This window comes from Chiloscyllium plagiosum, unplaced genomic scaffold (genome assembly GCF_037043375.1).
Source record: "Chiloscyllium plagiosum isolate Xiang-an unplaced genomic scaffold, Cpla_swu_hap1 HiC_scaffold_3, whole genome shotgun sequence".
In the NCBI taxonomy this organism is placed as follows: domain Eukaryota; kingdom Metazoa; phylum Chordata; class Chondrichthyes; order Orectolobiformes; family Hemiscylliidae; genus Chiloscyllium; species Chiloscyllium plagiosum.
In genome coordinates this window covers 98,357,769-98,378,043 of record NW_028270141.1, presented here as the reverse complement: position 1 = coordinate 98,378,043, position 20,275 = coordinate 98,357,769, and the positions used below count along the sequence as shown (strand labels likewise).

The following is a 20,275-nucleotide window of genomic DNA, read 5'->3' as shown; positions in this document are numbered from 1 at the left end:
TTTCGTCCCCTGTCTAGGTGACATCCTCAGTGCTTGGGAGCCTCCTGTGAAGCGCTTCTGTGGTGTTTCCTCCGGCATTTATAGTGGCCTGTCCCTGCCACTTCCGGTTGTCAGTTTCAGCTGTCTGCTGTAGTGGCCGGTATATTGGGTTCAGGTCGATGTGTTTGTTGATGGAGTTTGTGGAACACATCGACCTGGACCCAATATACCGGCCACTACAGCGGACAGCTGAAACTGACAACCGGAAGCGGCAGGGACAGGCCACTATAAATGCCGGAGGAAACACCACAGAAGCGCTTCACAGGAGGCTCCCAAGCACTGAGGATGTCACCTAGACAGGGGACGAAACGTTTGCAACAAAATCTTCCAGCTCGGCAAACAGAACCACAGCAACGAGCACCCGAGCTACAAATCTTCTCACAAACTTTGATCACATCCTTCCTATCAGTGCAAGTTCTCCATATGTGATCTCACCAATGTTCCGTATAATTATAGCATAATTTAGATTAGATTATTTACAGGGTGGAAACAGGCCCTTCAGCCCAACAAGTCCACACCGACCCGCATACCACCCAGACCCATACCCCTACACCTAACACTATGGGCAATTTAGCATGGCCAACTCACCTAACCTGCACATTTTTGGACTGTGGGAGGAAACTGGAGCACCCGGAGGAAACCCACGCAGACACGGGGAGAATGTGCAAACTCCACACAGAGTGTCACCTGAGGCGGGAATTGAACCCAGGTCTCTGGCGCTATGAGGCAGCAGTGCTAACCACTGTGCCACCGTAATCTTCCTACTTTTTTATTCAATTCCACTCACAATAAACAAGAACACTATTAGCTTTCTTAATTAATTGCTGTAGCTAATAGCATTTTGTATCTCATGCACTAGGACAGTCAAATGCCTATGTATATCAGAGCTCTGCAACCTCTCAACATTTATTCTTCCATGATTGTGGATACGTTTGTCAAGCTGGGAAGTTGATTTGTAGACATTTTGTCCCGTTTAGGTGACATTTTCAGCACTTCAGAGCCTCCTGTGAAGGGCTGCTGTACTGTCTCTTCTAGGATTTATTTGGTTTCGTTTTTGCTGCTTCTGGTTGATTGTTGTAGTGGCCGATATATGGTCAACATTCTTGTTGATGGAGTCCATGGGTGAGTTCCACGCTTCTAGAAATTCTCTGGCTCTCCTATGTTTAGCTTGTCCTATGATTGTTGTATTGTCCCAGATCGGATGTGATGGTACAAAGAACACAGAATGGTGAATGCACAACAGAAGTGTACAAGAAAGCCACACACACACACACACACACACACACACACACACACACACACACACAGCGACCACCTAAACACAAGCAAGAGAAGCTGCATTAGGACTTTTATCAAAGAGGCTACAACACACTGCAGTAGTCCCAACCCATGAAGGGAAGACGAACACCTCCAAAGTGTACTCGCAAAGAACAGATTTCCCCACAACTCCATCTGCAGATGGCTAACAGACACAACGTGACAAGGGCATGCCATGACCTAACTCACTAGCCACGCTACCTTACATAAAAAAATGCCTCGAACTGACACACAGACCTCCTTGACCACTGGGATTCATGACAGCCCATAAATCGACAGCTACACTCAGACAATAACTCATCATAACAAAAGACCCTATATTCATTAAGTGCAAGACTAATGTCATTTACAGGATTCCATGCAAAGACTGCAGGAAACACTATACAGAGGAACCTCGATTATCTGAATATCGGATTATTACCCGAGGTTCCGATAGAAACATTACGTCAAAGAACTGTTTCAACCCTGATTAAAAACGAACTTGGCTCACTGCTGCCAAGAACAGTCTTGGACAGTCCAGGCACCATCTCCAAATTACTGACCTCCTGCCCTCTTTCACTGGAGTTCTACAAAGGGGTGTACACTGAACCCCCACTTCACCAAACAATCTCTCCAACATTGTCCTGTACTGGGCAAAGGTGGAACCTTTCAAAATGTTGAGTTAAAAAATTGTCCGTATGGGGCATGTGTGGGGGGGCCTGTGGGGTGTGTGTGGTGTGCGCGCGCGTGGGGGCGTGGATGGATTGGGGGAGTGGGCTGGGAGCAGATGGAATTGGGGGGGACTGGGGGGTGGGGGCAGATGGTGTTTGGTGGGCGGGGTTTGTCAGGGTTGGGAGCAGGTAGGGTGGGAGCAATCGGAATGGGGGCAGGGTGGGTCGGACAGGATGGGGGGGGAGCGAACGATGTTGGGGGTGGGGTGGTGGTGGGCGGGGTGGAGGCGGGCAGCGGGGACAGGGTCTCATGCACAGTATGCTTTTGCCTAGTCTCCTGAACGGGGAGCAGACACAGAAAACTCCGAGCCCCAGAAGAAATCAATTAACCGAATAATCAATTATCCGAACAAAATAGTGCCCGCCCATCTCGTTCAGATAATCGACGTTTTTCTGCACAGGGCAAGCAGGCAGACAACCAGCAATCCACATCCATGGACACCAACTAGCCACTAAATTGCCACAACCAGCTGTCCCTTGTAGTCATACACACAGATGACAAGGACCACACATTTGACTGGGACAACACAACAATCATAGAACAAGCTAAACAGAGAAAAGCCAGAGAATTTCTAGAAGCATGGCATTCAGCCACGGACTCCATCAACAAACACAGACCGAGACCCAATATACTGACCACAACAACAAAACTGGAACCAGCAACTGGATGTACCAGAAATGGAACCAAATAAACTTCAGAAGAGACAGTACACAGGAGGCTCCAAAGCACTGAATATGTCACCTAGGCAGGGGACGAAACACCTGCAAATTAACTTCCCAACTTGGAAAACAACCATGACAACCGGCACCTGAGCTACAAATCTTCGCACAAGTCTTGAATTTATTCTTCCAGCTAAAATGAACAGTTTCACATTTTCCCTCATTATACTTCATTTGCCAAGTCTTTGTCAACTCACAATCTATATCCATTTGTAGTTTTTTCATATCTGCTTCATAACCTTCTCTCCTCCTGTCTTTATGTTATGAGCAAATTTAGCAACAATACTTTTGGTCCCTTCACTCAAGTCAAGTCATTTACTTATAAAAGGCCTAGGACCTAGTACAGATCTCTGTGGGACATCACTTATTGTATCTTCGCAAACAGGAAGTAACCCATTTCTGCCACTGCTTCCCACAAGCTAGCCTATTTTTGATCCATGCATTTATGCTGCCACACACCATGAGCTTTTACTTTCTGAAATAACTCTGGATGTGGCACATCAGTAATTGTCTCCTAGAAATCCAAATAATTCAAGAAATCCAGATACATTTCCCTATATCCATAGCTCATGCTATTTCCTCAAAGAATTCTGATAAATCATTGGCACGTTGGCTCAGTGGTTAGCACTGCAACCTCACAACACCAGTGATCGAGGTTCGATTCTGGCCTTGGGTGACTGTTCAAACTCTAAGCAGACACTGTCCCAATGTCTGCGTGGGTTTCCTCCGGGTGCTCTAGTTTCCTTCATCAGTTGGGGAGGTTAGGTGGATTGACCATGATAAATGTAGGGCTATGAGGACAGGGTAGAAGGCTATATCTGGATAGGATGTTCTTCGGAGGGTCGGTGTAGACTCGATGGGCTGAATGGCTCCTTTCTGAACTATAGGGATTCTATTAAATTGATTAAGCTTTACTTCCTTTTCAAAAAAAAAACCATGTTGATTCTGCCTTATTACGTTGAATTTTTCAAAGAGCCCTGCATTAATTTCTTTAATAGCTATGAACATTTTCCCTTTGATAGATGTTAAAGCAAGCTGCCTAGTATCATTCCCCTCCTTTTGAATAAAGTCCGAAGGAACCTGCCCAAATCTAAAGGAGTTTCAGAAAATTAAGAGTTCATATTCTACCTCACTAGGAAATTCTTTCAAGATCAGTGAATGAAGTACAACAGTACAACTGGGGACTTGTCAATCCGCAGTTCCAACAATTTTCTCAGCACCATTTCCCTCATGCAATTTGCTAGCGTCTTTGGCCCTTCCTTTTCCAGAGTTACAGCTTTTTATAGCATATTATGCTAATCCTTTTAGTGAAGACTGATGCAAAATACCAGTTCAATTCATCTGCCGCATTATTTTCCATTATTAATTCTCTGGCTCACTTTCTGTAGGACCAAAATTATTTTTTAAAAACACTTATTTTTAAAAAGCCTGCTCATGCTCCTGGACAACTTTCTCCTGGAGACTCTTTCCCTCCTTAACATAAAACAGAGCTAAGGATGTCTAAAATGTTAAGCCTGCAAGTTTGATACCATTACAAATGGCAGGTCCTCTTCTTTTTCTATAGTAGTCTCACAGAATTTGAAACATCAACTGTTTTCTCTCTCCCGAAGTCATTCTTATACTTGTGAGATTTTACATGTGTTTTCAGAATAGGAAGCAAAGGAGAGTTATGCAGACAGCCAAGGAGGGAAGGACAGTAATTGTTAAACTGCACTTTTTAAATTCAACATTAGTTAGTTAGTTTGTCTTTATGCACCAGTTTGATCTTTTGTTTCCCAGTTGGGAACTGACATTCAATAAACGTTACGGTGTCGGTACGACAAAAAAAAAAGAACTGCAGATGCTGTAACTTAGAGACAAACATAGAAATTGCTGGAAAAGGTAAGCATGTCTGGGAGCATCAGTAGAGAGAAATCAGAATTGATGTTTTGTTCTGAGGAAGGGTCACTCAGCTTGAAACATTAACTGATTTCTCTTCCACAGATGCTGTCAGACTTGCAGTGCTTTTCCAGCAATTTATATTGTTGTGTCTGTTACGGTGTAGGTACTGGAGGATAATTTGGCTCACAATAAACTTGGTCAAAAAATCCAAGTGATGGCTCTGTTGGTAGTTTAGGAGTTTGTTGACTTCTTTCTACAGGCTATATTTAACAAAAGCTAGCATGTATTTTAAGTAGCCAAACTGACCAACATTTAATCATTTTCATGGTAATGATCTCTCTTTTTGACTTGTGTTACATTTCTTCAAAATTTACAAACACTTTGTCATGAAAACTTTACTTTTAAAATGTGTTCTCTACCCATATATGATTCCAAGGGTTGGTTCCTTATCTTTGCCTTATGTAGCCATGCAGCCATGTAAAATCATCTACAGATACACTCCCTTTGGAATGTTATGACTGTTTCCATCCTTCACAATTATAACCAGCAGCATATTAACTATTGTACTCGTCAAGAAAGAAGAATTAGGGGAGGCAAAAAGATTTCTCAGGACATTTGGTTAGAAGTTGAATTCTACTTTTTGCTTCAGATATGAAAAAAGTAACCCCAAGGAAGGTAGCATTAGTGACAGATGACTCTGAATTGCAATATTTAAATCATTAAGAATTTCTTTTTGCACACTTTTCTCATATTTACCTTTTTTTTTCCAAAATCAATAGTCCTATTATTTGACAATCCAGCACTTAGCCTCTGAACTATCAAGCTCCTTGATCAGTCAAAACCACTATCACATTCCCAGTGACTATGATTTTAGGATAAATACATACACTTAAAGCCTACATATGTAAGTTAAATGTGACTTGGCAGGCCTAGCAGCGTTTCCCAAACTTTGGTAATGATTTTCCCAAACTGTGGGGTCACCAGCCAAAATGTTGGAGTCAGGAGCTCCAAAGCTCCAATCGAGTCCTGACAGCAGTTGTCCCTTTCTAAGTCCTCGCCAATTTTGTTTCAAGTAGTGGGCACAGTGTAACACGGCAACAAGAGTGGACATGTTTGAGGCAACAAGACACATGCTCTTTATTTTAAAAGACAGTCCGTGGATTAAACAACCGTCCTCTACTTTGAATCCACAGAGCAATAAAAATGAGATCACAATGGGAAAACTCTAAATCAATGTGACAAGCAATTAATTAAATCTGCTAATTGGTAAGTCAGCACCATACAAAATACCTCAAAAAACCTCAAAGTTCATGCTGGTTTACTATTATTATTATTCTGAGAATGGAAACTTGCCAATACATGAAATGTTCCACAATACATGGTTCGTTTCAAATCTCTTCTGAAGTGACGTAGTAAATGCTACAGAGGTCAGAAATAAAACACTCCCAACAATCAAATCAGACTGAAATAAAGTATCTTAGTCCTGGTGATTCTGCAAAAATCATGCTTGCAACCATCTGGGGGCTGCTCCTCAACTTTTCTAAAAATGGAGATAAGGACAATTATTGAAAACATGAAAACAGTAGATTCAAGGGATATGGTAAATTAGGTTAAAGATTAGATTAGATTACATTACAGCGTGGAAACAGGCCCTTCGGCCCAACAAGTCCACACCGCCCCGCCGAAGCGCAACCCACCCATACCTCTACATTTAACCCTTACCTAACACTACGGGCAATTTAGCATGGCCAATTCACCTAACCTGCACATCTTTGGACTGTGGGAGGAAACCGGAGCACCCGGAGGAAACCCACGCAGACACGGGGAGAACGTGCAAACTCCACATAGTCAGTCGCCTGAGGCAGGAATTGAACCCGGGTCTCAGGCGCTGTGAGGCAGCAGTGCTAACCACTGTGCCACCATGCCGCCCGCAAAAGGATAGGTCAATACAGATGTAGTGGAAAACATTCAAGGAGATATTTTAGAATATGCGGAACAGATAACATTCCAATTGGCAAGAATTATTCTAAGGATAGGTCCACCATCTGAGATTGGCTAGATATGTTGAAGATAGATTAAACTTATAAAAAATTATGCAAAGAGAGGTCAATAGATTGGACAGAATATTCAAAAATTAAAAAATTAATAAAAGGGGAAATTACTGTATAATTAATAACCCAAAATATTGAAATGGATAGTTGGGATTTACTTATATTTTTATTTAGAGAATAAACAAGACGTGTTGATTCTGTAGAAAGTCAAATTTGAGAAGGATTATTGGAAAGTAAGGAAATGGCAGACGTACTAATCAATTATTTTGTATCAGTTTTTGCTATAGAAAAATAATTCCAGAGGCAGTGATAAATCAGAAAATGGAATGGAGAGAGAAACTCAGGCAAATCACAATCATGAGATAAGTCATAGGGGTTGTGTGCTGTTATGTGGTCTTGCTGCACGACATCCTAGTTGTTGTTGGATTGGTTTTAATTAACTGAAACTCCCTTGATTTGGGTACAGCTCCACCTGAAAAGGGAGGGAGATAGAAAGCAGGTAAACTACCAGCCAGTTAGCTTAGTAGTGAAATAATAGCATAATAGTGAAAATGTTTGAAGATATTATGAAAATATTTCTACAGGACATTTGGATAAGTTCAAGATTAACAGCAGACCCAATGTTTTGAGAAAGAGATATCATGTTTAATTTTTTTTTAAAAAAGGAGATTTTACAAGTAATGTGCTGTGGGTGAATAGAAATCGGTGAATGTACTGTACTTATCAAATGCCTTCTGGAAATCAAGGTGTCAAATCAAATGTTATTGTAGAAAAGCTCATGAAGGCAGTAGTACAGTGGCATGGGTAGAAAATTGACTGGCTAATGGGAAGATAGTAGATGTGTTCAGACATTTACAAAGAGAGACCACGTGGCCCACTGTATCAGTCAACAAACATCTTTCTACATTAATTGCTTTCTCCAGTTTTTGGCCACAGCCCTGGATGCCATGGGAATGTAAGTGAATATCTGAAACCTGAATTTTTTTGAGTTTCTGACTCAATCGTCCCTTTGATTATTGACAACAAAAAGTGCCTTTCCATTCCCCTCTATTTTTAGATTTCTATCAAGTTCACTTTCAACCTTAGTTGCTCGAAGGACAACAGTCCCAGCTTATCCGATCTTTCAACATGGCTCAGACCCTCCAGCCCTAGGTCGTACCCCTGTAAGTGTCCTTGTATCCCTCCTGTGATGCGGGGACCAGAACGATATGCAGCATTCCTGTTGTGGCCTAATCAGTATTTTACAATTCCAGCATAACCTCCTTGCTCTTGTATTCTATGTTTCAGCTAATAAGAACAAGTATCCTAGATGCCTTCATAACCACCTTATCTACTTGTTTTACTACCTTCGGGATGAGTGGATGGTCCCTCTGATTCTCCAAACTTTCCAGGGTCTTATCTTACACAGTGTCATCCCTTACCGTGTTAGCACTCCCCAAGTACATTAGCTCACTTTCTAGGTTGCCACTGCTCCACCCACCTGTTGAGACTGGAGGCTTTGAGTTACAGGGGAGGCTGGTGAGGCTGGGACATTTTTTATTGGAGCACTGGAGGCTGAAGGCTGACCTTATAGAGATTTATAAAAGCATGAACGGCATTGATTGAGAGTGAATAGTAAGGTCTTTTCCTTAAGGTAGGGGAATTCAAAACGAGAGAGTATATTTTAAAGGTGATAGGAGAAAGATTTAAAAGGGATCGGAGGGCAACGTTTTCACATTGGGGTGGTTTGTATGTGGCATGAACTAACATTTAAAAGCCATTTGGGCCAGATACATGAACAGGAAATGTTTAGAGGATTATGGGCCAAATGCAGTCAAATGGGACTATTTTAGTTTGGGAAGCTTGATCAGCACGGGCGAATCAGACCAAAGGATCTGTTTCTGTGCTGTATAACCATATGAGGAACAAGTGACTTACTTAGGAAGAGGAGGAACTTCTGCAGTCAGAGGGTGGTGAATCTTTGGAAATCTGTACCCAGAGAGCTTGGAACCTAACTTTGCAATGAAATTCATGACAGGGATTAAGGTCATTAGTAATTACAAATCGATCAAAGGATATCTGGATAACATGGGAATGCACAGTTAGATGATCAGTCATGAATTGGAATGGCTCATACCTGCTCATTAACACAGTCAATAGACTCGGCTGGCATAGGCTGCAAGGATTATGGTTTATAAATAATTTTACTTGACAAAAATCAAATTAAATAATCCCTATGATCACTTCAGTAGTCAGTTAAATTAAAATATTAGAAGTCCAATGAACTTGGATTTTAATTTGAACGTTGTATTCCAACCCTATTTCATTCCCCATTTGTCTTGCATCAGAATTAGTTAAGACAGTTAAGTACCAGAAACTGATATACTGTTTAAAAGATTCTTGAGATTGAGATTTTTGAGTCAATTGTCCCTTCAAATATCCCAAAGTTGCAGATGCTTTGGTCAACACAGGCATCATTTGCATCCTAAGTTCTTAGCATTATTTTGCTGGAGCCTGGCATCTTTCTCTTTTCAGCTCAGCTACCCTAGAAGTTCATTGGAGTTTTAAACTCTTTGGCGAGCACACAAATGTTCAAATGAATTCTGCTTGAAAGAGGTATTTCCTGCAGCAAGCTTGCTCTAAAATAAAAAACCCTACCCTAGGTCAGAGGTATACTAAAAATCTACTTGCTTCTATAACTAATCTTTGGTTAATTCTGATGTCTATTGCTTATCACCCAGAAGACTTGATCACATGAACTGAACAGTCAGCTCATTCTTAAAAAAGTTATAAAATATTGTTGTGGTTCTGTTCGCCGAGCTGGAAGTTTTTGTTGCAAACGTTTCGTTCCCTGGCTAGGCTACATCATCAGTGCTTGGGAGCCTCCTGCGAAGCGCTTCTTTGATGTTTCCTCCGGTGTTTATAGTGGTCTGTCCCTGCCGCTTCCGGTTGTCAGTTTCAGCTGTCCGCTGTAGTGGTTGGTATATTGGGTCCAGGTCGATGTGTTTGTTGATGGAGTTTGTGGATGAATGCCATGCCTCTAGGAATTCCCTGACTGTTCTCTGTCTGGCTTGCCCTATGATAGTAGTGTCAACACTACTATCATAGGGCAAGCCAGACAGAGAACAGCCAGGGAATTCCTAGAGGCATGGCATTCATCCACAAACTCCATCAACAAACACATCGACCTGGACCCAATATACCAACCACTACAGCGGACAGCTGAAACTGACAACCGGAAGCGGCAGGGACAGACCACTATAAACACCGGAGGAAACATCAAAGAAGCGCTTCGCAGGAGGCTCCCAAGCACTGATGATGTAGCCTAGCCAGGGAACGAAACGTTTGCAACAAAAACTTCCAGCTCGGCGAACAGAACCACAACAACGAGCACCCGAGCTACAAATCTTCGCACAAACTTTGAGTTATAAAAATATTTTTCCCCCACACAAAAAAGAACACACAGGCACATACTATTTAATTTTGTTCAAAATTTGGCCTTACATCAGTCCGAGTGCACCATTCTCCTGAATTTCTCATCAGCATTAGGTATAATAACTGTTTAAATGATCTCATTTGTTGTGTCCCAAAAGCCCTTAAGGCTATCATATTATTCTGACCAAATGCTTACAAAAGCCGCACACCAGAACTAGCCAGTCCTATGACCAAACTTTTTATGCAACAATATGGTAACATTTGTCTGACAATGTGGAAAAGTGGCTCATTGTATCCTATTCACCAAAAGCAAGATAAATTCACTCTGCCCAGTTATCACCCTATTAACTTTTTCTCAAAGTTCAGCAAATTGATGGTAGCAGTTAGAGAAAAGAAAAAGGAATCTAGGAAAAGCAAAAGGTTGCATTGTGGAGGTGCAAACCTAGCCCTTAAATCATTTGAGAGGAAGGCAATCAAAGGAACAAGAAAAGTCTTTCCGGATGGATGAGCCACAATTGGGCACTTGCAATTCTTCTGCAAAAATTCCATGATCACAGCCATGAATTAGTCTGTAATTTTCAAGGCATATAATATGCTGGGGGACCAATATTCTAAGAAAACACATTTCTATACACAAAAAAAAATACCAGAATGGAATACTTTAGGAAGTACTTCCAATGATTTACAACTCTATTTACACATTGCAAGGCATCTTACAAAGCATTTTTAAAAAATTATTATTTACTCTTGGAATGTGGACTGGTTAGGTCAACCTTCATTACTTTGGAGAAGTAGTGAGCTGCCATCTTGAACCACTAGTTCTGGTTTATAACATTCGCCAATTTTATTTTCCTTCTTTCATAAGTGGTATTAAGTAGCAGGTCCAATACAAAATGAAGTCTGAAGCTATGAACACAACAATGTTGGACCAAAAGAATGGAGGTTTCATTTTATCCAGCATCTTTCAAAAGTCAATTCTCCATTTAAATGTTTTAAGATTTGTCATACAAGAATGCTCCAATCTTAAATAAAATAAACAATATTTAAATATTCAGTTGTTTACTAAGGAAGTTATTTAGCTTCAGAATTATGAAGTTGAAGTTCAGAAACAAACTTAAGAACTGCTAAACCTCCACTGAGCACAACCAAATGCTTCTTTGGAAACAAACCGAATATTTCTACACAGGTTATTACCAGATAGGATCCAAGTTTATTTGCTAATATGATTGAAGGGTTTCATTCATAACAGTTTTTTTTTTTTACCTCTAGCACATCTTCTGTCTGGTCTGAACTGAAAATATTAACTGTTACTTTCTGTCCATTGGATAGGTAGACATCAAGCTGTACCTCTTGTGTTGGAATCTGCTGAGTTTCCTAAATGTCCCAAAAGTAAGAACATAATTAAAAAAAAAAGAGCTGGATCAACTGGAATCTCTATCGATTAACTTGGATTAATTAACAATTGAGACATCTCTACACAAATAGAAACAGAAGTGATGTTACCAAACCAACATATAATTAATTACACGTACTTACAACGTCATTGACAGCAAATATTAAGCTAAACATTTAATGGGACAATCAAGTTTGAACATGTTATGTTAACTTCAAAAGTAGCAGGGTGCTATATTGGACTTTGCTTCATTGCAAGCACTTAAAATTGCATAAAAATGTTCTCAGCACTACTGCTGAAAATTAATCAAAGTATTACGGTTTCTTTTTGTGAATATTACAATTTCATTATTGGCAGGACTATTTAGCAGATTTAAAAACATTAGTCAATGTTATGCAAACTTTTTCTAAACAGGACTGCAAAGTCAACTAAACAGACACGTCACTTTGCCTAATGACAGATGAGAAGTTACCATCCACAAAGATAAGTAAAACCACACAGTCTGCCTCACCTTTTTCTCATTCTTTGACTTTAATGCTGACAAAACGATGACAAGAACAGACCTATCTGCCACTCTCCGGCATCTCTTTTTGAGTTTGTCATTGTGGCATAATAGAACATGGCTTCATAAGTTTATATATTAGAAAAGTTTCAGAAAATTTCTGGACTCGCAGGCAGAGTGGGAGACATTACATTACACAAAGGAAGATTTTTGTTCATGTCCAAAATAGTCCAACAATGTTTTTAAAACTCATTTGAACAGCTGACATGAGCTCATCTTATAATCACATCGTAAGGATAACACTGCATTAATAGTATACTGGAATGCCAGCATACAGTATATAGTTACACCCTGAGGTTTGGGATGAATTAACAGCCGTGAGTGCTACCAAGTAGAGGTCATATCAATGGGAAATAGAAAGAAAGTTACAGATCAAACATTAGACCACATCACAATAATTGTTGGGACTGAAGGGAAGTATCAAAAGGGAAGTATACACTACTTTTTCCAAACATTCCTTTTGACATATTCTTGGTCATGAACACCAACATACCTGTTGCGCTTTTCTCAGAAAGCTGTTGAATGCCTCACTGCCACCAAGCAAGGAATCTTGGCGTACTAAAGTGAAACAAGAATTATTTTTAACAAAATTATTTCTTTCCTCTCAGATGGACTATAGGAAAATCAGTCCCAAATAATACATTAATGCATGGATTCTCACCTTTAGGATGTTCCAATGACTAGTTGAGCCCAACACTACTACATTTTATAAGACATGCAGAAGTTGCAAAAGGGTACAAAAATAAAATTCAAGCATTACGTGAATGCTATTAAGCATACCAATGAGACTGACCAAGCAATTGGCCCAGAAAACTGGGTTACAGTATTGTTATGATTCAAACAATGATAAGTTCTATCCAACTGCAATGAAATATTGAAGTTTTAGTTTTCCCAACTGTCCCATCTGAGAGCTCTGCTGCATCTGTGTCAATAACTAAAGGGCAGTAAAAGCATTGAAATATCTTAATTATAATATTTTAGTTGGAGGGGAGGAGCTGAAAGGAGAAAAGGGCAAAGAACAACCGACAATCAGGTGGAAACTTTGTGAAGTGAGGTCAAGTAAGAGAACTACATAAACCTTGTTCAAATAACTGATCAGTGGTTGCCATGCAGAAGCAAATATTGAGTAAAATTGTTTCATTGCTCCTGTTCCTAACTCTTGGGTTTATTGATATGGTAAAGTTCAAGTATTTTTAGTTTAATCTTTCTTTGTAGAATACATATGCACAAATATTATTTAGAGGGTTTCCTGCCTAACATCAAGCTTCAGGATTGAACAAATGATAACTCCAACCATCATGTCAAGCAAAAAGTACATACAAATATGAAAAACCTCGTATCACCTACTAATTAAATTTATCCATATACATTTGGCAAAGGGGAGGGGAATGAAATGAAAATTAATTAAAATCAAAAAGAAGAAGTGGATCTAAACAGGAACTTGAATACTCAAAAAATATTATTTTCAAAATATAATGTAACTGAAGAGAATTAGGCTAAAAGGAGGAAGGAAACAGCCTTCCTCTATAGGGCTTCACAGAGGCAAAGAAATGTTAACTGAGCCTCTAATTCAGGCTTGAAGTGGACTGAGTGAAATTATCAACTTTCAGAATCCATACTAATTTAAATTACTTTAGCAACTGCTGTGCACAAGCCCAAACGTCAGAGCAAAAACTGCTAATTTTGATTCGAATTACAGGTTAAAAAGGAAATGCTTATCATGCTCTTACCGCTCTGAATGTACTTTTCTAATTGCTCTCGCCGCTGTTCTACTTCTGCAGTCGTTAATGTGAAAATCTTTTTAGGTGGAAAGTGAGGAAGTACATTGGCACCATATTCTTTTCTCAGCTGAAAGAAAATACAGGATCATACACAAAATGCACGACAAATTCTAAACACATGTTTCTTTAACAAAAACGCCTGCAAACTTGCATCTTGCTAATACCATGACATGTATTTGTTCAATCATCTTGGGAGAAGTTTTGCCAATTCATTAATCGCCTTCACCAAAACAGTTATTGGTGAACAAGTTAAAAGCAGCCCGACTTTGTTTAGTTGTGTTGGGCACATGTCATCTAAGGCAACATTAAGTTAAATACCAAGACTGGCTAAGAAGTAGATCTTATGAATCATCTTCAATGCGAAATGTAGTAAATTAGAGAATTTCAAGGAAGGAATTCCAGAGCTTAGGGCAAGGCAGCGAAGACCATCAATGGTACAACTTTAAACATTTTGCTATGTACATTCAAAACAAAACATAACACTGAAGCTGCTCAGAAGCAAAGTACAACCAAAAATATTGAAAATACTTAAGTCAGGCTGCATTTGTGGACAGACTTAATGTTTTTAGGTTAATAATCTTTTTTCAAAACTGCAGATGGATAGAGTTGTAAAGGTTTTAAGCCAGGAGAAGGGAGCAGGTGAAACAAAAGGAACTTCTAAGAGAGTACAGGCAGATTCTCTCATGATGCAAAAGTAAACAAATTGTTCACGGGTACAGCATATAAAAAAGACAAAGTTGTGCCTAGTTGAGGCGTGAATAAGGTATATACATTTGTTTTGCTAGTTTACTAAATACCTTTTCAAAATTATTCATGTTATTTTGTAGTGAAAATCCCTTCCGCCTTTTGAACCAAACTCATTGCTTTCAAGTTAAGGAACTTTCTCTTCAAAGAAACTAACTTCAAAGTAACTAAGTCACAGGCAAGAGAATGATTAATTCCTGTCCAGGAGACGTATCATCAGGAAATAATTTGACGGAAAATAACAGTTTGGGAAGGAAAAAGTATCATGCCTTGCGACTAGAAAAACATAATCACCTGCTCATGCAATCCATAGAGTTGACTGTATCGGACTCGACAGTGCAACACTCCATTCACATGAATGTTGTAAGCCTGTAGAAGAGAAATTAGAGTTACTGCATTTCTTATGGAGCAAAAAATGATACAAACTTAACTTCAAAGTGATAATGTTTTGTTCACATATTTCCAATTGACCAACGACTTTGTTAATGTTCTTGCTAAACACCTCACTTTACAGTGGCATTATACTCTCATTGCTTTTAGTGTGCAGTTTCCAAATTCAAATCTCTTATATCCTGTACGTGATAGGCCAATATAATGCTACTTAGTTAAATGTCCATGGGTTTCCGACTCTGTTGGCACTTGGGTTCAAACCATGGCAGGGACAGTCAAAAACAGCAGAGCGAACTCAGCAATTTTGCTCCCCCCGAATCACAAATATTAAAAAAAAAGGAAAGAACAATTATTGCCAGAGGAAACTATCTGTTGTGACAAGATCGATGGAGGCAGTCCTCAAATTGTTCTTGAGTGAAGAAAATGTTAGTTGGTCAGATTTTAAAATTAAACCCTCATATGGGATTGCACTCGGTGGACGTTTGTAAATTTGTGATCCCTTGCAATATTCAAACTCAGTTAACATATCTGGAAACAACTAAATTTATCTCCTCCCTTCACTAACTGCCATCCTGCACTCAAGCATCAAACCATTGATGGATCTTTATAACATACATCAATTTCCAATGAACTCTCCAAAATATTCAATAGGGTTTCTGTGTCTGTGTCTATCAGCTACTCCTTCACTATCAAAATTAACGTATTGTAATATCAACGCATCAAAATGCACATAATACTAGACCGCTTCTTCAGAATGCTATCACCAGCAGGATTATGGAAAATCTTGTAGATATTGTGCTACACTTAAAACAAAACATTAATTTGATATTGGTGTTGCTGGCCTGACCAGCATTTATTGCCCATTCCTAGCTGTTCTGGAGCTGGTGACAGTGAGTTATCATCTTGAACTGCTGCTGGCCAGATTGCTGTTCAGGAGGAAGTTCTACACTTTTGACTCAGCAACAATGAAGGAGCAGTGACATTCTTTCAAGTCAGGATGAATGCATTGGAAGGGAACTTGCACATGGTGGCATTCCCATGGATCTGCTGCTCTTATATTCTGATGCTGGTGGCAGTGAGTTTAGAAGGTGCTGTCTCAGGAGTCTTGGGTGAATTTCTGCAGTGCAACTTGCAAATGGCACTTGCTGCTACTAAGCAATCAAATGAATTTTTCTGTACTGTAAAATTCTATAATTCTATGAATGAATATCTGTAGATATATTGCCAGTCAAGTGTGCTGCTTGTCCTGAATGGTGTCAAACTCCTTGAGTTCTGTTGGGAGTGGCCTGATCCTTGCAGTAGAGTATTCTATCACACTCCTGACTTGTGCCTTGAAGGTAGTGGACAGGGCAATTAGGTAGAAAATTACTTGCTACAGGATTCTTAACTCCTGATCTGTGCTTGTAGCCACAGTAATTATATGACTAGTCCAGTTGAGTTTTTGGTTAATGATTGTGGAGAATTCAGTGATGGTCACATTAAGGAGCAATCACTGGATTCACTCTTGTTGGAGATGATCATTGCTTTTGCATTGTAGAGATTCCATGAACATTCCAATGGCATTTCCAATTACCTGCGAATTCTGATTGTGATTTATGTACAATGATTTCCAGATCCTTGTGCTGAAGCATTCTGCACTCTTTCTTAATTTAACTGACATTCAACTCCTGTATTTGCCCTGTCAAAAGTACAAATCGCACATTTTCCGCACATAATGCATCAATTGTCACAACTAACACCCTGGGATGAAATATATCAGAGCCCAGACACCTGTCAGCATATTGCTCCATTTGTCAGTTCCATTTCACTGGTGATTTTAATGTTCCTCCCACCCTTCCATTTCCTGATTTAATTGCTATTTCTGTGGTGTACATTTCACCAATTGCCTCAGAAAGCAAAGAATAAAGTAAAGGGCACAATGGTCACAGCACACTGCAGCTTCACTGTACTGACTATTGTTTCTGCTCTATTGGGACATCCTGATTTGGCAAATCTTCTCACAATGTCTCTTCAAAGGTTGACATCTGCTTGAACTTGTAACCACTAGAATTAAGAAAAGTCAGAGACCACTTCATTGAAACACATGATCCTAAGGAGTCTTGATAGGGTGCAAGAGGAAAAGAATGTTTATTTTGTGGAGTGATTTGGAGATGCCGGTGTTGGGTTGGGGTGTACAAAGTTAAAAATCACACAACACCAGGTTATAGTCCAATAAGTTTAATTGGAAGCACACTAGCTTTTGGAGCGACAGCTCGTGTGCTTCCAATTAAACCTATTGGACTATAACCTGGTGTTGTATGATTTTTAATTTTATTTTGTGGAGGATCTAGAACTAGGAATAACTGTTTCAAAATAAACTTAAGACAGATCTACAGGTGATTTTCTTCCTAAGAAGGTGCAGGTGAATCTGTGGCGGATATGGAAGTTTCCTTTGGGGCCTTGGAGGGACCTTGGAGGGACCTCCCTCCAAGGCCCCAAAGGAAACTTCCATATCCGCCACAGATTCACCTGCACCTCCACACATATCATCTATTGCATCCTCTGCACCCGATGTGGCCTCCTCTATATTGGGGAGACAGGCCGGCTACTTGCGGAGCGTTTCAGAGAACACCTCTGGGACACCCGGACCAACCAACCCAACCACCCTGTAGCTCAACATTTCAATTCCCCCTCCCACTCCACCAAGGATATGCAGGTCTTTGGACTCCTCCATCGTCAGACCACAACAAAACGACGGTTGGAGGAAGAACGCCTCATCTTCCGGCTAGGAACCCTCCAACCACAAGGGATGAACTCGGATTTCACCAGTTTCCTCATTTCCCCTCCCCCCACCCTGTCTCAGTCAAATCCATCAAATTCAGCACCGCCTTCCTAACCTGAGATCTTCTTCCCGACCTCTCCGCCCCCACCCCAGTCTGACCTATCACCCTCACCTTGACCTCTTTCCACCTATCACATTTCCGACGCCCCTCTCCCAAGTCCCTCCTCCCTACCTTTTATCTTAGCCTGCTGGACAAACTTTCCCCATTCCTGAAGAAGGGCTTATGCCCGAAACGTCGATTCTCCTGTTCCCTGGATGCTGCCTGACCTGCTGCGCTTTTCCAGCAACACATTTCCAGCTCTGATCTCCAGCATCTGCAGACCTCACTTTCTCCTCAATAACTTTCAATAGTCTATTTTAATCCAAAATGGCTCAATCACATCCAAGAATTGTATTTTGTTATATGTCACTGAAATTACAGAAGGGATTCCAGATCTTATGCTTCAGCAATTTTGAACAACGACTCTTCCAGAGTTTTATCTTAAATAAATGCTTGACATAAATGCAAGTCAGTGATTAAGTAACTTGGTCACCTCTAGCAATCAATTTTGTGCAGGTCAGTACTTGGAAAGTGAAATGTCATCCTCTGAGGGAAATACTAATGGTGGTGGAGATTGCTTTAAATAATATTCACAACTTAAATCAATGAAATAGTAACCACGAAGAGCCTAAAGTACTACAGATGGATTGCCTGTTACAGAAAATTGAACTATTTCTTGTTTAAATTGTTCTTGGTTCTACCAAATCTAGCCGCAGCCGATAAGATCAAAGAGGAGCAAATCAAGCCTGCTCCATCATTCAATAAGAACACAGAATTGATCTTGTTTATGCTTTGACTTTATTTTCCATCCTGTCCCCATAACACACAACTCCCATTTCATTCAAAAATCTGTCGAACTCACACTGGAACATATTCAATGACCAAGACACCACTATTTGCCATGAAAAGAATTCCACAGACTGAATCTTGTGGGAAAGGAAATTCAAAATGGAAACAAGAAGTTATTTTTACACTGTCCTCCCTACTTCTAGATTTCCACTCTACTCTTAACCTGATCCCAAGAGGAAATATCTTCCGAGCTAATTTTTCCCAAATCCTCTCTGAATCACTTTTCAAAAAGACCATCTCATTTTTCTAATTTTCAAGCAATACGCCCAACCTGAAAAAGTAATCCAATCACCTCAGGAAACAGCCTTATAAATGTCATCTGAACTCTTTCCAATGAAAATATACGTATGCTTAAGACAGAAGAACAAATCTGAACAGGTGTGGACTCAGTATTGCTCTCTACAATTGGAGAAAGACTTGGTATTTTCAAACTCCACCCTTTTTACAATAAAAGCTGACATTCCATTTGATTTCCTAATTACACAGTACACCTGCAATTCAGCTGTAGGTACAAGGGTGGCAAAGACAACAGTGCAAGTCCCACCTGTTCTATCGGTGAACAACTCTGAACAGTTTGAATAGAAAATATCTATAAGGATAGCATTCTGCAGTTTCTTTAAGTAATTTTGGTTTTCTATTCTTCCTGCTAAATATGTATATGTAAACACATTTCCAACATCATATTCTATTAAATTTTTGTCTCATTATATCACTTTATCGATTGGATCCTCCCCAAAACATGCTTTGCTACCTGTCTATCTCATTAGTAAATTTGACCACACACACACACACACACACACTTCAACCAAGGCATTAAGATAAATTTGAGTAGCTGACAGCCAAGCACCAATTCCTGTCGAACTCATTAGTTACCATCTGCCAACTTGAAAATAACACATTGATTCAGACTATGTTCCTATAAACTAGCCAATTCCTGGTGACGCTAATATGTAACACTGAATAACACAAGCGTATCCTTATCTTGTGAAGTGTTCTTGTGTGGCACCTTCTGAATTTTTTTTAAAGAATCCAAATATACTAAATCCACTGGCTGCCCTTCCTCCATGTTACTTGCTACATGTTCAATGAAATCTAATAGATTTGTCAACATCAGAAATATGTAGATGAAGATTTGTGTGGCAAAGTAGTAGTATCCCAACCTCTCTGCCAGAAGATGCAGGTTCAAATACCCCCTATCACAAATGTATGTCATAATAATGTGAAGGGATTGGTTAAACGTTTAGTTTAGGGAAAAGGTAGAGTAGGCATTCAACCCCTTGAGCTTCCTTTGCCATTCAACAGGATCTTGGCTGATCTTCTACCATAATGCCACATTCCTGTACTATTCCCATACCTCGTGAGGTCTTCAGTACATATGAGCCTCTACAATATTCTGGGGTAAAAGATTAATCATCCAGTGACTGAAAGAAGTTCTCTTCTCAGACCCAAACAGCTTACCACTAATCCACCGATGTTGCCCCATGGTTTCAGACCTAGTGACACACTCCCCTTCACAAAATATATCGACTATGTCTGATTGCATTATGATTTTCTGAGTATTTC

The 20,275-nt window shown here is 39.9% G+C and overlaps 1 protein-coding gene across 3 annotated transcripts in view; it reads right to left on the bottom strand.

Annotated features, from left to right (window-relative positions):
* The window catches only part of snx17 (sorting nexin 17), an 81,851-nt gene that overhangs the window by 44,677 nt on the left and 16,899 nt on the right, over positions 1-20,275 (bottom strand). For all 3 annotated transcript variants that reach the window (XM_087981783.1, XM_087981782.1, XM_087981785.1), the window contains exons 2-5: positions 14,907-14,981; positions 13,818-13,935; positions 12,581-12,645; positions 11,396-11,506 (exon numbers count right to left, since the gene is read on the bottom strand). In XM_087981783.1, coding sequence (XP_087837909.1) covers positions 11,396-11,506; positions 12,581-12,645; positions 13,818-13,935; positions 14,907-14,981 — 369 coding nt within the window. The remainder of the gene's footprint in view (positions 1-11,395; positions 11,507-12,580; positions 12,646-13,817; positions 13,936-14,906; positions 14,982-20,275) is intronic.